The 16,772-nt window shown below is 41.9% G+C and overlaps 1 protein-coding gene across 11 annotated transcripts in view; it reads left to right on the forward strand.

Annotated features, from left to right (window-relative positions):
* PHF20 (PHD finger protein 20) overlaps positions 1-16,772 on the forward strand; it is a 167,206-nt gene that overhangs the window by 133,506 nt on the left and 16,928 nt on the right. For all 11 annotated transcript variants that reach the window (XR_005587655.1, XM_039497710.1, XM_039497709.1 and 8 more), the window contains 3 exons: positions 3,415-3,514; positions 6,645-6,840; positions 16,016-16,415. Coding sequence is in view for 10 of the 11 variants with exons in the window: in XM_039497710.1 (XP_039353644.1) it covers positions 3,415-3,514; positions 6,645-6,840; positions 16,016-16,415 (696 nt within the window). In the remaining variant the exon portion in view is untranslated. The remainder of the gene's footprint in view (positions 1-3,414; positions 3,515-6,644; positions 6,841-16,015; positions 16,416-16,772) is intronic.

The raw sequence follows: 16,772 nt of genomic DNA on the forward strand, positions 1-16,772 counted from the left end.
ATGCAGGCCACATAAGCCGATCCACCCACTCCTTAGCAAGCGACCCCTGCCCCATGCTTCAGAGGAAGGCGAAAAACCTCCAGGGCCATTGCCAATCTTCCCTGGAGGAAAATTCCTTCCCGACCCCAAATATGGCGGTCAGCTGAACCCCGAGCATGCGGGCAAGACTCTCCAGCCAAACCCTCTGGAAAAGGTTATATCATACCATTGACCCATTGTACTATTTACCAGTGTGGCACTTAATTGACCTATTGACTAAGCCCGTTATCCTATCATACCATCTCCTCCATAAACTTATCTAGCTTAATCTTAAAGTCATGGAGGTCCTTCGCCCCCACTGTTTCCCTCGGTAGGCTGTTCCAGTATTGCACTCCCCTGATGGTTAGAAACCTTTGTCTAATTTCAAGCCTGAATTTCCTGACTGACAATTTATATCCGTTTGTCCTCGTGTCCACATTAGCACTGAGCTGAAATAATTCCTCTCCTTCCCTGGTATTTATCCCTCTGATATATTTAAAGAGTGTAATCATATCTCCTCTTATCCTTCTCTTCCCCACTCTGTTCATCTCTAAGAAGTTCAGTGCCATTAAGCATGGAGAATATCTTCATTTTTCTTTACAAAAAGATTACATACAAAAATTGTATGCAATCCTAATATGGGCACAGTTAAATAACAAAGGGTCTGGTGCAGCTCCCTTTGAAGCTGACAGTAAACCTCCCACTGATTTCAGTTGGAGCAGGATTGGGCCCAGTAACAGGAAGTGCAAAATGTTACGGTTTCAACTAGACCATGTACAGTTTAATATATAGTATAAAATTCATAACCATTTGTGTCTGAATACAATAGTTACAGAAAGGTACATACATGTTTTTTGCATTTAAACAGTAAATTTGTATAGCAAGAATTACTAAATTAATAGTACTAGAACTGAAACAAAATCTATTTAAATATGGACCTGTGTCAGATTGTCACTGGGGCTTCATCCTGGCCTCTGCTTAACTCTGGAGGGCCATGGGGTTTTGCTATTAGAGCTATATAGGCAGCAATTCAGTTTTTACACTGATCATGCTTTTATTGGAGGGGAATGAGACTTTCTCCTGGGGTCTACATCCTCACAGTAAGGTCTGGACAACAATTAGCCCCAACATAAGAACATAACATAAGAACAGCCGTACTGGGTCAGACCAAAGGTTCATCTAGCCCAGTATCCTGTCTACCGACAGTGGCCAATGCTAGGTGTCCCAGAGGGAGTGAACGTAACAGTTAATGATCAAGTGATCTCTCTCCTGCCATCCATCTCCACCCTCTGACAAACAGAGTCTAGGGACACCATTCCTTACCCATCGTGGCTAATAGCCATTAATGGACTTAACCTCCATGAATTTATCCAGTTCTCTTTTAAACGCTGCTATAGTCCTAGCCTTCACAACCTCGTCAGGTAAGGAGTTCCACAAATTGACTGTGTGCTGTGTGAAGAAGAACTTGCTTTTATTTGTTTTAAACCTGCTGCCTATTAATTTCATTTGGTGACCCCTAGTTCTTGTATTATGGGAATAAGTAAATAACTTTTCCTTATCTACTTTCTCCACATCACTCATAATTTTATATACCTCTATCATATCCCCCCTGAGTCTCCTCTTTTCCAAGTGAAAAGTCCTAGCCTCTTTAATCTCTCCTCATATGGGACCCTCTCCAAACCCCTAATCATTTTAGTTGCCCTTTTCTGAACCTTTTCTATTGCCAGTATATCTTTTTTGAGCTGTATGCAGTATTCAAGATGTGAGAGTACCATCGATTTATATAAGGGCAATAAGATATTCTCAGTCTTATTCTCTATCCCCTTTTTAATGATTCCTAACATCCTGTTTGCTTTTTGACTGCCTCTGCACACTGCGTGGACGTCATCCATGATGACTCCAAGATCTTTTTTCCTGATTTGTTGTAGCTAAATTAGTCCCCATCATATTGTATGTATAGTTGGGGTTATTTTTTCCAGTGTGTATTACATTTATCCACATTAAATTTCATTTGCCATTTTGTTGCCCAGTCACTTAGTTTTGTGAGATCTTTGTGAGACCACCTGCTTTGGTCTTAACTATCTTGAGCAGTTTAGTATCATCTGCAAACTTTACCACCTCACTTTTTACCCCTTTACCCAAATAGAACAAGTGTGCATATTCTTTTCTGGGTTTAAGTCATGAATTTTTTGTTGGTGGTGTGTTTTTTTTGTTTTGGTTTAGTTTGTTTATTTGTTGGTTTGTTTTAATTTTGGAAGATACAGAGCGGCTCCACATACCAGCATGGGGAAATTCACACCTCACCTCCTTTGTATACATAATTAATTTGTATTTTTTTCAGTCCTGTTGTTCTCCTCCTCCTCCCCCCTTGTCCAGCGGTGGCTCCAGGCACCAGTACTCCAAGTGCATGCCTGGGGCGGCAAGCCACAGGGAGCGCCCTGCCGGTCCCTGCGAGGGCGGCAGTCAGGCTGCCTTTGGCGGCTTGCCTGCGGGAGGTCCGCTGGTCCCGCGGATTGGGCGGCAATTTGGAAGCGGGTACACCGAAGCCGTGGGACCAGGGAGCTCCCGCAGGCAAGCCGCCAAAGGCAGCCTGCCTGCCGTGCTTGGGGCAGCTAAAAAGCTACAGCCTTATCTACACTAGAAAGTTGTACCTCTTTAATACTGATATAGTTTAATACTGTTAACTTTCAAGTTTAGACCAGGCTTACGTGTCTCTGCCTTTAAGGTAGCTTCACATTCGATATTGTACCTGGATTGTGATGCTCTGAATAATGATTGAATGAAGGTGACTCAGCTATTCTCTCACTTCTGGAGTTTTGTAGGTATCTTGGTAGGGGAAGATTGAACTTGTTCTGTGGCTACCCTTGCTCTATGTGGATGAGGTAATATCTTTTATTGGACCACCTTTAGTTGGTGAGAGAGACAAGCTTTCAAGCTACACAGAGCTCTTCGGGTCTGGGAAAGCTTCTCTCTTTCATCAAAATAAGCTGGTCCAATGAAAGACGATATCTCACCCACCTTGTCTCTTTAATATCCTGGGACAGATACGGCTGCATCAATGCTTGGTCTATGTGCTCATCTACTACAGGATTTTGGTCTCAAGGGGTATCAGTTTGCTATTTTTTATGATCTCTAATGTCACTCTAAAATGGTTGTGATTTTTATGAAAAATGAGGGGGGAAGATGGAAATTTCATTGTAGTTCCAATCTTTTAATTGAATTGCTGTTCTTAAAATAAGGCTGGATCCAGGTGTCATTTTCTAGGCCTATATTTCTCTTAAGTTTATTGGCTTTTTTGTTACACAGACACTACATACATACACATATTAATCTTACTAATTGAGGTAATTGTATTGAGGTTTCATTTGTTGATGTGCAATTCTTAACTTCAAACAGTGTGAAGAGTGTCTGTGCTGGCAGCATGGAGTCTGTATGGGTTTACTGGAAGATAATGTACCTGAGAAATATACCTGCTATATTTGCCAAGATCCTCCAGGTACAAAGATTTCTAAGGTTACAGACCCTTCTAATACATGTAGTAATTTTGTTAGCTTTTTATATCTATTACAAAGTATATATGTATTGTTTTTTTTCTTATACCACTAATTTCTGCCCTGTTAATTTGTCTGTCCTTTTTAGATGATTGGATTTTTTAAAAAGTGAATTTAATTTGCTTTCATTTGTTATTGTTTAGTCAACATTGTTCAGATGTGTTATGTGAAACCATAACAGGCGTTGGAATTAAATGTGTATAATTGTAAAGATACTCTTCATAGAACATACATTTTGCTGTTAACACAGATTTAAGTTGGGGTGTACTATCTGACTGGAAAATACAGATCAAGTTGTCTAATTTTTCAGTCTGTTTTATTTTTGAGCTCTCCTGAGAGTTTTTAATTTGTTTAAAACTAATGGTAAATTGTTGTACACTAAGTGCTAGGAAGCTTTAGGTAATGCTGTAGTTTGAACTTAGTTAACCAAAGCAATTAATTGATGTAATATTGAACTAAGTAATGTTAAAGATGGTAAATAGAATGAAAATGGAGTAATTTAATATTGTATCACTTTTGATATGTAATGTTTATGACAGTGGCATTTTCCCACACAGGCCTCTGAGCATGTATCAGTGTAATGGAATCTGTGCCTGACTGTTGTTACAAATCACCACTTTTATTTTAAATATGCCTGTTTTGATGGCTGTGGCAGGCTCATCAACAGCAGTCCTGTAGACTCCTTTAAGGCTGATGCCAGTCCTACCTCATGAAATTAGCCAGCAGGAGGCTGTTTCCTAACAGCCATAACTATCTCTCCTTTCCCCTCCCTTCATCTCTGAAATGCATTTGTGATCCACTTTTTTAATTTTGTGTTAGAACATAGATACAGTAAGAAGCCATCAAAATAAATTCCTGTCGTGCACAATCTAAATTATTCAGATTGCATCACTCCATATCTTTTTTATTTTATTTTTTAAATCCATTCTTGAAATATTATAATAAAAGATATGCTCTAGTTCATACAGGAATTAATTCAGGGAAGTCCTATGACCTGTGTTATGATCACAGTGGTCCCTTCTGGACTTACAATCTATGATTTAGTAATTCCTTCAAATAATCACTCTTAACAAGTTTGCTGAATTTTTTTGGAGAAGATTGAGAAGTTTGGGGCTTGTCTCTCCAGTTCTCTTAATTGTTGGAACTTGGGGTAACTGACAGACTGTCTTCTGCACTGTCCCCGATACCTTCAAGGGTTTGTATGTTTTATACTCTGATCTATGCCCACTCTGGCTACTTAGAAAGTTGTTTGCTGCCATTGTGTTGCTGTTATTGAAGAGATATTATCAAGTCATCACTTAGCTGACTGGCATCCACCACTTACTATGGAGGTTCACCCCTCTTCAAGTCACAGGAGTCCTTCCCAGTAGTCTCCCTGTCTGACCTTTCTTCTTTGGGGACAGTAAACCAGAAGGGTAATGGCCTTTTGGCTCCAAGTCCACCTAAATCAGTAACATCCTGGATAGATTTCAGTCCAGATTCAGTCTGTCTTAGGGTACGTCTACACTACCTGCCAGATTGGCAGGTAGTGATCAATCTATCAGAGATCGATTTATTGCGTGTAGTGTAGATGCGATAAATCGATCCCCGATTGCTCTCCCGTTGACTGCTGAACTTCAGCTCAGTGAGAGGCGGAAGCAAAGTTGACGGGGGAGCCGCGGCAATTGACCTCGCGCCGTGAGGATGCAAGGTAAGTCGAACTAAGATACGTCAACTTCAGCTACCCTATCCTCATAGCTGAAGTTGCGTATCTTGGATCGACACCGCCCCACATCCTCCCTCCCAAGACCAGGCCTTGGGGAGTTGAGACTGCCAGTCAGGGTCCTAAATGATCTGTAGATTTTTAAATTAGGGTGAATTGACATCGATTTTTTTGTTGTATTTGGCAGTTTTTCCTATCACTGACCACATGTTGCTTTATTTACTAAGGGATGTTGCTGGTGTGCCTGGAACTACTTTGCAGTGGTTCTGGTCATATCTACAAGACCTCACAATGTTGCTAGACAATGTCTGTCATTGCCTAGGGATTTGGATCCCTTAAAAGTCTGTCCTATTTACCATGAGGTAATATCTTTTATTGGATCAATTTCTGTTGGTGAAAGAGAAGCTTTTAAGCTACATAGATATTACTTCACCCACCTTGTGTCTCAAATACCCTGGGGCCAACGCAGCTACATCAACACTGCAGTGTCCTGTTTACCACGTTGTTTAGTGTTTGCATAGAGAAGGTCTCTGGGTGAGGTCATCTCTAAACATTGGATGATCATATCACCATGGTGATGGTACACAATTGTACGTCTCCTCCCCTGCCCTGTGGACCGTGATAGCTTGGACTGGGTATGTCCGAACTGACTCTTTCCACAAACTGTGGATGCCCCAGCCTACCCTAGTGATTTATTACTATTGTGTTTATCACATCTATTTTATAATGTGATAACTCAGTCGCATTTCCGCTGTTTCTGTGATACCCCAACCACCTCAGCAAGGGATAGATAGTCGTATATTTGCATAAGGTTTTGGTCAAAATTGTAAATTTCAATGACTGCATCTTGGTACATGCATTCTACTTATAAAATGTGACTAATTAGGGATCAAAGAAACTATTGGTGATGGGGAAGTTCACAGCCCTGTGGTGTATTTGTTTGTCCACACTCTTTAAAATCATTTGCACTGAATTACATAGTGTCTTTATGCCTGAAGATTTAGTTACTGGAATGTGCAGTATTCTGTTGATAAGAATACATCAAAAATATGAAGATGTCAGTCAGTTGCAACTGTCTGGCATGGAAGTCCTCACTGAATACTGCTGCTTTACACTTAGGTAGAATTCCCTGACCTGGAGCAAGGTGTCATATGTTCTTCCCACTTCATATGTTCCTTCTGTCTTTGGGGCAGTGGAGTGTCCCATGTCAAATAGACTTTTAGTAGTGCTATTGTTAAGAAGAGTTACTATTAATAAGGTGGTGCAAGGTTTATATTAGTCGATATCAAGTTAATGACAACTATTACCTGTAATGTTCACAAACCAAAGTTACCTTAATGATTATTTTAATCTACTCATTACTGTTGCTTTAGGTCAGAGATCCAGCTTAAAATACTGGTATGAGAAGGAGTGGTTAAGTAATGGTCACATGCATGGTTTAGCATTTCTGGAAGAAAATTATTCCCACCAGAATGCCAAGAAGATTGTAGCCACTCATCAACTTCTTGGGGACGTGCAGAAAGTGATAGAAGTACTGCATGGACTGCAGCTGAAGATGAGCATTTTACAGTAAGCAGTGTTTTGAAGTCTTAGCTGGCATGTACTAGATGTGAAACAGATTTCAAAGAGTAGAAAAATAACTGATAATGCAGATTTATTTTGATTTTATATACTGTTCCATAGATATATAGGCATGTAGTTTGATATGATGAGTTGTGAATTGAAAGAACAAAAATTAGCTGCAACTCCTTGGTGCAGTGAAACAAATTTATAAAATATTTTTAAAAAAAATTAAAAAATTGGTTTGGGGTTATAGATCTACTCAAACAGAAGTGTGGAGAAAGAGATAGCAAGCAAGCAAAGTATAGAAGAAAACTCTTCTAGAATGTTTATAGAGAATACAGAAAAAAGCAGAATATGGATGATAGGTATATAATACTTATGTCGATATTCTTGACACATCTATCTCTTCTGTCTCAATATTACTAAACCATAGTTTTGCTATTGGGAATATTATTTTTTTGCCCATCTCCATTGTTGCTCTATTATATATAGTGGAATGAGAACATTAATATCTCAGCAGCCTTTCAGTGGCTTGCCCACCACTTTATAATCTATTTGAGCTTTATTTTGTGGTTATCAATGCAACCAGAAAAATTACAAAATGTTCCATCATACATATATGTATTAGTAGATATGTAAAGTCAATAACCAACTTTTTTCTGCATTTTTATGAGTTGAGCAATGTTTTTTCAGTTTCCTTAATGTTCTGGGGATGAAAACAAAATGAATTATCCTAACCTCAAATCCATCAGTTTTAGGGTGTGATTTCCTAAATGTTTCTCTGTTCACTGATCAGTCAGTCACATAGCAGCAGCCATTTGGAAAGCAAAGCTCTTGGTGTCTTCGGCCTCTGTGAGGTGAAAGGAGAAGTTTTAAATCTGCGGTGTCTGCAATGTGATAATTGCAATACCTTTAAGTGTTTGAATAGTGGATTGCAAAAAAAAAGATACAGGGTCATGCATCATGGAAATATTATGTATCCATTCATCATGGGATTCCTTAAGCACCTCTGTGGAATACTTTTCTACTTAGTAGGAAGGAGGTGAAACTTAAATATCTCCGGCTCTTTAGGACCTTTCTTCCCAGTGTTGTACAAAAAGGGGACATGAGAGTTTTAGATCTTTAGATTCTTCAGCTATGGAACACAATATCTGTTTTGTGGCATTAAGGTATGAAACAAAACAAGAGTGTTTTTCTTATGGAATTTTTTCCTTTTGGTTTCTACCTTATCTTGATCTTGCTGTAAGGTATTGTACTAAATTAACTCCCAGTTTTCTCATAAAAGGCATCATTAAAGAATCTTCAAGAGATTTCTAGGTTTGAAGAAAAAGTATCTTGATGCTCTTCTTTGAGTGATGTCTCTATGGGTGCTCGTCTTCAGGTGATTGTGCGCCCCGAACCTCTAGTCAAAGAATTTTGACAGCAGTGCCATGTTGGGCAGCACATGCACTATTCCCATCTCATGCTTATAGCAGCGATTAACTAGTGCTGTGTGACCAACCACCCCTCAGTTCCCTCTGAACTGCTCTTGGTCCGAGTCAGAGCTCCAGCAGTGCCTCTACGCGACTTACCTTAGATTTAGATTTTGGATTAGCTGCATAGTGTAGTAGCTAGAATGGTTAGTTAGAACTCATTCCTCTCTCTTTTTTTTTTTTCCTCCCTATTTTAAAAAAATACACACATACTAACACCAACATTATTTTTACGTTACATTTTCATTCACCCCTCAGGGACAATTTCACCTGAGAATGCCCGAGTCTCCGGGCTTTAAATGATACCTCTCCTGCTGAGAGGCAATGCCAGTCTCGGACGGACATACCCAGTGTGTCTGCTGCTTGGGGGAGACACACATACACCAGAAGTGCTTCTACTGCCACAACCTTAGGACCTGCGCAAGGAAAGTGAGGAACCTTAAACTCAAACTCATTTTTATGGAGAAATCTCTCCGCCTGGCCTCCAACCCGGGATCCAAAAGTCCTCCCAGTCACCTACCTCGGCTTCTGACAGACCTCCCTCACCATCTCTGCATGGGAGGGGCCTGTCTCCTTAAAAAAAGGCCCAAGAAGAAAGCTACCACTTCTCCCATAAAGGGAATCTCAAAAAAATAAGCATTCTCCAACTCTCTCCAGGTCATCGGTGCTGACCGTGCCACAGCTATGTACCTATGAGTCAACAGGATCTTGCAGTACCGTGTAACGGGTCGGACTCACCCCTGCGGCGCCTCCTGCTGGTGCTTCTGGGAATTAGCTCAGTCCAGTGTTCGGAGTGCCCTCTGCAGGCTGGTGATCCACCTGTCTTCAGGCCCCCGTGTCCCTCCCTGGACCTGGTGCCCTTTTACATGGGGTGCTGCCCCCTAGCAGTAACCCCTTTCTCTGGGTCTCCCCTCCTTAGGGAACCCTCACCCTCTGTCCCCACCTTGCCTCAGTATTGGCTACTGCCAGTCATTGTCTAGCCCCACACTCTGGGGCAGACTGCAGTATCAGCCTACTCATCACAGGCAAAGGGGTTTGGACCTGCTGCCTTGGCCTACCCCTGGGCTGCCCTCTGCAACCCCCAGTACCAGTTGGCCCTTCGCTAGGCCGCAGCCTGGGGCTTTCTAGGCTGGAGCTCCCCAGCCTTTCCCCAGCCCTGCTTCACCCTAGGTACCTTGCCTATAGCCCCTGCAGCCAGGCCCTTCTTCCTCTTCAGGCAGAGAGAGACTGTCTTTGGCTTCTAGCTTCCCTGGCCTTCTTATAAGGCCCTTGGCTCAGTTTGGGGCGTGGCCCCAGCTGCAGCCACTTCCCCAATCAGCCCAGCCTAAAGGCTGTCTTCTCAAGCCTCGGACCCTTCCCAGGGCTGTTTTTAACCCCTTCAGGGCCGGAGCAGAGGTTCACCCTGCTACATACCCCTAAAGTCAAAGACTCTAAGTGAGCTGTCTCTCGGAAGGATGGCAGAGACAAGACTGACCTTTTGACCACAGCACTGACTGCAGCAGCAAATCACAAATACTGAGTAACTATGCAGCGCCTCATCTTACAGTGCCATCTTCTGGCCCATACCTCAGAGACAGCGGTAACAAAGCCTACTTTACCTCCTTTGGTACAGACACCATCAGCACCAATTCCCCCAGTGCTGCAACACCTTCCAGTATCACAACAATACCCTGCACCACAGCAATTGCAGATGCAAGTCGATGGTACCAAGATCTCTTGAAATGCAGCAGTTTCTCTGACTTAATAGTTGCTGCGTCACCAGAATCACCTCTTCTCGGTACCGCTATAGCGTCTGTGCATTCAGCACTCATAGCAAACAGATCTGCCCCTCCTTTCTCTAGCTAGGGGGATGAGGAGGGAGAGGTTTATTCATCACAACACTCTTCACCCATATAATTTACAGGAACAGCGAGGACACTGTTCCAGGGGTGGTATGGACATCCGGGGGTGCCACCACCAATGCCATTCCCGCCACAGTGGCTGCACTGGGACCAGTGGGTAACATTACTCCAAGCCTCCCAGTACCTCCAGGGAAAAACAGAGCCGCTCCCCATCAGTGTCAGAGGCAGAACCCCATGAGCTCTCTGAAGAGACTTTTGAGGAAACAGAGGCGGCTGTGGATCAGGAGGCCAATCCTGCAACTAACGCCACCTCCTCTCCAGATGAGACCATCATGCCTCTGCCACCTACAACAGGAGACAATTTTAAGCAATTTCAGGAGCTGTTTAAAAGAATCACACGCATGCTCCAAATCCCTCTGGTTGCTGAGTCCCAACACAAATTGTTGCATATATTACACACGTCAGCCTCATCCAAAATGGTTCTTACCATAAATAAGGTACTCATGGAGCCTGCCAACACCATCTGGCAGACCACTGCAACGATCCACCCTACTTGTAAAAGGGCAGATAAAAAGTATTACGTCCCATCAAAAGCCCTAGAGTTTCTATTGTCATAACCCCAGCCAAACTCACTGGTGGTAGAGGCAGGCAACACCATTCAAGGAGAAACCCATATCATAGAGTGGAAAAGATTGGATCTGTTTGGTCATAAGGCCTATTCGTCATCGAGATTACAGTTCAGAGTAGCCAAGTGTGAGGCCTTGATGGTGAAATACACCCATACAAATTACTCAAAACTGTACGAATTTATTGACTTTATCCTGGAAGACAAAAAGGTACAATTTAGGTCAGTCATCTCTGAAGGTCACCTCCTGGCATGAACAGCTGTACATGCTTCCTTAGAATCAGCAGACACAGTGGCAAGATCCATTGCAAACGCCATAGTCATGCGATGGGCCTCTTGGCTCCATCTATCTGGATTCCCAAATGGGGAGGTGCAATCCACTGTAGCGGATCTTCCCTTTGTAGGTCCAAAAATATTTGTAATTAAGACCGAGTCCCTCCATACATTGAAAGACTCTAGAGCAACTCTTTGGTCTTTAGGCATCTACACACCTGCACAAAAACGAAAACAAGGCAGATATTACTTATCACAGTGCTCATGGCCAGCTCCCTACACACAGCCATAGAGGCAGTATGATACCCCCTCCCCCCACAAATGGAGGGGACTAAATGGACTAAATCATTCAGGAAGGCACCAAAATTATTTCTCTCAACTACAGAGAGATCTAAAGGAGAAGCTCTATCTAAGCAAAAAGCAACGAAGAGTCCTGTGACACCTTATAGACTAACAGATGTATTGGAGCATAAGCTTTCGTGGGTGAATACCCACTTCGTCAGACTCTCCAAATGAATTTCAGAGTGCATTCATTTCTGCTGCTGCCAACACTAAGTACAACCCCCACCAGGGGCTAGAACACGTTCCAGCAGGTAGCTCTCTACAGTGGTAGCCTTCCTTAATAATGTACCTATTACAGACCTATGTAAAGCAGCCACTTGGGCATCAGCCCATACATTCATTCAGCCATACACAGTAGAGAGAAATTCAACATCTGACACTTTACTAGGACTCATGATCCTATCATCAATCATAGACCCAACTTCGAAGCCCCTCCTTTCCACTGACAGGCACTGCTCTACAGTCACCTGAAGTGGAGCACCCACAGGTACATCCTCGAAGAAGAGAATGTTACTTACCTTGTGTAGTAACTGAGATTCTTTGAAACGTGTCCCTCTGCAGGTGCTCCAGTATCCGCCCTCCTCCCTTCTACTTCAGAGTTCTGTTAAGGTCCTCTGTGGTAGAGAAGGAACCGAGAGGGGGTTGGTCGCACAGTGGTAATTAACTGCCACTATAGGTGCAAGACTGAGACAATGCATGTGTGGCCTAACTGGCTACTGCTGTCGAAATTCTCCGACTTGAGGCGCTGGGGCACACAATCACCCGAAGTGGAGCATCCACAGGGACATGCATCATGAAGAATCTCAGTAACTGCACAAGGTGAGTAACCTTCTCATACTGATGTACAGGTCAGAAAAACATCTTCATATCCTTTCAAAAAATATTTGGAGAGTGTCCTTCAGCACTCCTGAAGGAAGAGGGTGAAAAGATCAGTATTGGCTTTGACAGAATCAGTATAGTGTGAGCCAGCTTTCAGAAGCCGTTAGTAAACAGTGCCACTGGTCAGTGTTAGTTTGTTCCTTGAATGGCGCCTGGGGTCAGTGTTAATTTGTTCCTTGGGTGCTTCACTTTCAGATGTTCCTCCTGTCTGCAATAGGCCAATCCATCCTAGATTGACTTTTGTTGCTTCTCTTGTGAAGCTAGCCACCACACTGGTGACCCGGCCAAACCCTTAGTCTAATACTGATAGAAATACAAGCCATAACAGTAATTGCACTAATGGGAATGTATTGCTATATGCAACATCAAACCAAAAAGGCTAAATTATAGCACCGGGCTAAGAAGGTGTAGTTGTGCTTCCGGAACTGGACTGGAAAAGACATATATATGCAAGCCTCCTAAATTGGTGAATAAACCTGTAGTTGAAGGCACTTCTAGAGGTGAACACTGTCACATTTTGAAATCCTTATTTTTATTGGGGAAAAAACTCTTTACTGATGAGATTTGCCCTTTTAAGAAGATTTGTGGTCTGTTCAAGGAGTTTTCCCTTTAGGTCTCAGGCCTCCAGCTGTCAAGTCTCACTGAGCCAGGAGCTGCCTCCCTCTCCCTCAGAGCAGGGTTTTAGGCTTTCAGCTCCCCCTGCATTTCACGGTGATTATCCCAGCAGGTCTGACTTAGGGCTTACTTAGCACTTGCAATTTCACTTTCTCCAGGGACAAGTGACAGTGGTTCATCGGTGACCAAACAGTCCTCACCAGGTAAACTACATTTATTTAAGACAAAAGCATTACAGAAAACATCATAAACAATAACATTTAAATACATACTTAATCTTACAGAGTTCCCCCATCTTGCTTATGGAATCCCTGTCAGGTTCCAGTCCTTCAGACTCTTTAGCAGGTAACCACCACTTGCTGTCAGTTGGCTCAAAATCAGGCCCCCGAGTCCATTTTAAATGCAGCCAAAAGTCTTTTTGTTCCCAGGACTCCTGAAACGGATAAAACCAGTCCCAGGGGGTCGAGTTCAAACTCTGGATGTCTCCATAATCAGCATTAGGATTCTGCATAAATCACCGCTTAGTGATCTCAGATCCCCCAAGCAATCCACACAGTGAGCCAGGAGCACACAAATACATATAACATGTATTGGTACAAAGGTCTCTGGGCCCATATTGTCTGGACCACCTCAAACCATCTCTTTGAAGTTTTCATGCTTTCAAGGTCTGGCTTAACATAAAGTTAAAACACTATTCTCTGAAGATGCTGCATGTGTTAGCAATATCTGTCACGGGCACAAACAATAGTCTCCTACAACATGTAGAAAGGAAATTTTAGCCACTCTAGCATGGATTTGAAAGGAATGTTTCAGTTGTGCAATTGTCATGTTGCCAATAAGATGCATATAGCAGACAGCTCAGTTGCAAACATCTTTAGCCTGGTATTACCCATTTATCATGTCTTCAGAGAGCTGTTTGACTTTTTTTTTTAATCTCTGGCTCTTTATTCTGGAAGACAAGTCTTGATAGACCATGCAGTGACATGGGGATTTCAGTTACTTTGGATTTCAAATTTGATGAATACTTCTCCAGGATCTCTCCTCCAATATTCTTTCAGGAGTTAGCCCAGGCTGTCATTTTATTTTCTTCTAGTTTGGGCCTGGTTCTAGTCTATGGAAATAATCTGTTCAGACATTCCAGAGATGCTAAATACTTTGCTTTGCTTTCCTTTCCTTTCCTTTCTTTTTTTGCTGTTGACCCCTAATGGATAAGTGAAGGAAGTCAATGAAAATTACAGAAACCTAGTATTCATATTTATCTAAAATTCTTGGTTCCTCCTTAAACTATTTATAAGTATACCCAGTTGCCCTGCTGTTGAAATAAATTCTTGCAGGATTATTCTGTACTATTCAACCTGATGGAAATTTAAGTAAACTAAAAAACGAAAAATATTATAGAAAACAGTTTAGTGGGAAAAGTATGGGGTTCTAGTGTACACAAAGATAGGCTTGGCTAGGTGTGAAACTGCTCAAACACTTTACTTAAGTAATGAAATAATTTGCAAAGGAAGGGTCATTGAGGAACCAATATAGACATGTATTATCAGGTTTATGGATTTAGTTTGGAGGACAATTTCTATACAGGTTGCTAGAAAATGACCCAGAAGGACCTTTCCAGTGCTGTGATCTGAGAGTTCATTTGGCTTAAGGCAGTAGTCCCCAACGAGGTGCCCGCAAGCGCCATGGTGCCCGTGGGGGCATCTTAATGCGCCTGCATCCTGGCCCCTGGGAGAGCACCCGCCAAAATGCCGCCGAATTTCAGCGGCATTTCGGCAGGGACGCCTCTCGATGACGCTTGTCGCCGACAAGTGATGTCATCAAGAGGCGTCGCCCCTGAATTTCAATGGGGACGCCTCTCGCTGACGCCACTTGCTGTCCACAAGCGGCATCATCGAGAGGCGTTGCCGCCGTAATTCGGCGGCATTTCGGCGGATGCTCCACCGCTGCAGTGGTCCTTTGGCTGGCACCCGCCAGCCAAAAAGGTTGGGGACCACTGGCTTAAGGAGATTGCATTTGAAGTGCCTTGCTTCTTGTTCCTTTATTACAGCTTGTTTCTTAACAGTAAATTAAAGTTTCATATAAATAACATGTATATAGGATCAAAGAGCAAGTATCAACTATTTTTCCAGTTTTTGTTACATAATGGGTTATTTCTTTCCATGGTAAAATCAGAACTTTTTTTTTAGAATAATAGAGAAAAGAATACTTAATGTCAAATAAATCACAATGCACAAGTAATTCCTGGCATACTCATCCGAGAAATATATTTCCTGCTGGGAAAATTTCCTGATCCCAGAGTTTATATTTGAGTTCATTTTCACAAGTTTTTCTTCAACTATTAATACATGAAAGAATTGTTGTTAAAACCAAATACTGAGTGTGTTTGCTGTCTTTATATGTGTGAGGCGGTGGGGGCTGGAGGGGTTGGAGTGTCAGGATTTTTTTTATTTTTTTTTATTTATGGTCTTGTAATCTAATATTGGCCATACTCTCTGGAGGATCATTTGTACTACTCTAATGAAATTTGTATTTGTTTGTATGAATAGAGGACTGTTTCAGCTCTGTATGCATACACTAATCACCTGTTTTAGAGCAAATACTTTCTCAGTTCTAGTGTTTTTAAATATTTCTTTCTTAAAATCAAATTAAAAACATGAAAACAAATTTCTGCTTCCATAAAGAAAATTCATAGATGATTCAGGGGATTTAGCAACAACTGAAAATATTTTCTCATTTATTTTAACACATTTTTATAATTGAAATTTAACAAAAGTATTTGCACCACAAAAAATGGTGATATGAACATGCCAAATTTGAAGTAGTTCCAAATTGCACTCTGCCTGTTACATCTAAATATTGTGGGGTATAGGATAACTAATGCCATGGCATTAAGCAGAAAGCATTATTAAAAATAGTGACTCTTTTGAAAGATACTGAACAGAGATCACTGGAAAGTGAAATCTCACCCCAGAATGTTTAGGGAAGCTTACTTGTAAGGAAGTTCATCAGTTCTGATGTGTTTAAATAGAATGTTCTCATTTCACTTCTTTGTAAAATAAGGTCATAAAGAAACTCTGTCATTTTAAGAAGTTTAAATTTAAAAAGTGTTTTTTACTTGTTTTATCTGTAAACAGAAATAAAGAGCATCCAGACTTAAAACTTTGGTGTCATCCTTGGAAGCATCTTACAGTGGATGAAAAAATCCATACGAAACACATCATTCACATTGAAGAAAGCTGCTGCAAAGAAGAGACCGTAAGTTATAGAACTTTCAATGGAACAGTTGAGAAACCTTCAACCATTCCTTCTGTGGAGGAATCCTATATTACCAGTGAACACTGTTACCAGAAACCTCGGGCCTACTACCCTGCTATAGAGCAGAGACTGGTTGTGGAAACCAGAGGTTCAGCCATGGACGATGGAGTGAACAGAATAAGGGAGAATGGAGATGATGCCCTGTCAGAGAGATTTGGATGGAATCTGGACAGAGAATTATACAAGTTGGAGAATGAGTCCAAGCATAATTACTCTAAGGTATGTTGTATTGGTATTGCCCTGTTTCTCTAGGGCATTTGTTTTTACCAGGCACATTCACTGTGCTTTCTGAAAATCCTTGACTGCTTTGAGTATTCTCTGTGTTGATCCCCACTTCTGGTGCATGTTTACTTCATGCTCCAGGGTCTGGAATTTTCTGGTCAGCAGTGTCCATTGGGGTTGCACATGCTTGCCCCACAATCTGAGGGCATGTTACAAAGTGTTGTTCCAGCCACCCTTCTTACCACATGTGGCTTCAGGTTGACACTCAGTGATGTCTGCTCTACTCCCCATAGAAGTTCATCCTTCAAAAATTTCACTTTAGAAAGTTAATGTTATAGTATTAGTTTACTAACT

The sequence above is a fragment of the Mauremys reevesii genome, linkage group 13, assembly GCF_016161935.1.
Source record: "Mauremys reevesii isolate NIE-2019 linkage group 13, ASM1616193v1, whole genome shotgun sequence".
Taxonomy (NCBI): domain Eukaryota; kingdom Metazoa; phylum Chordata; order Testudines; family Geoemydidae; genus Mauremys; species Mauremys reevesii.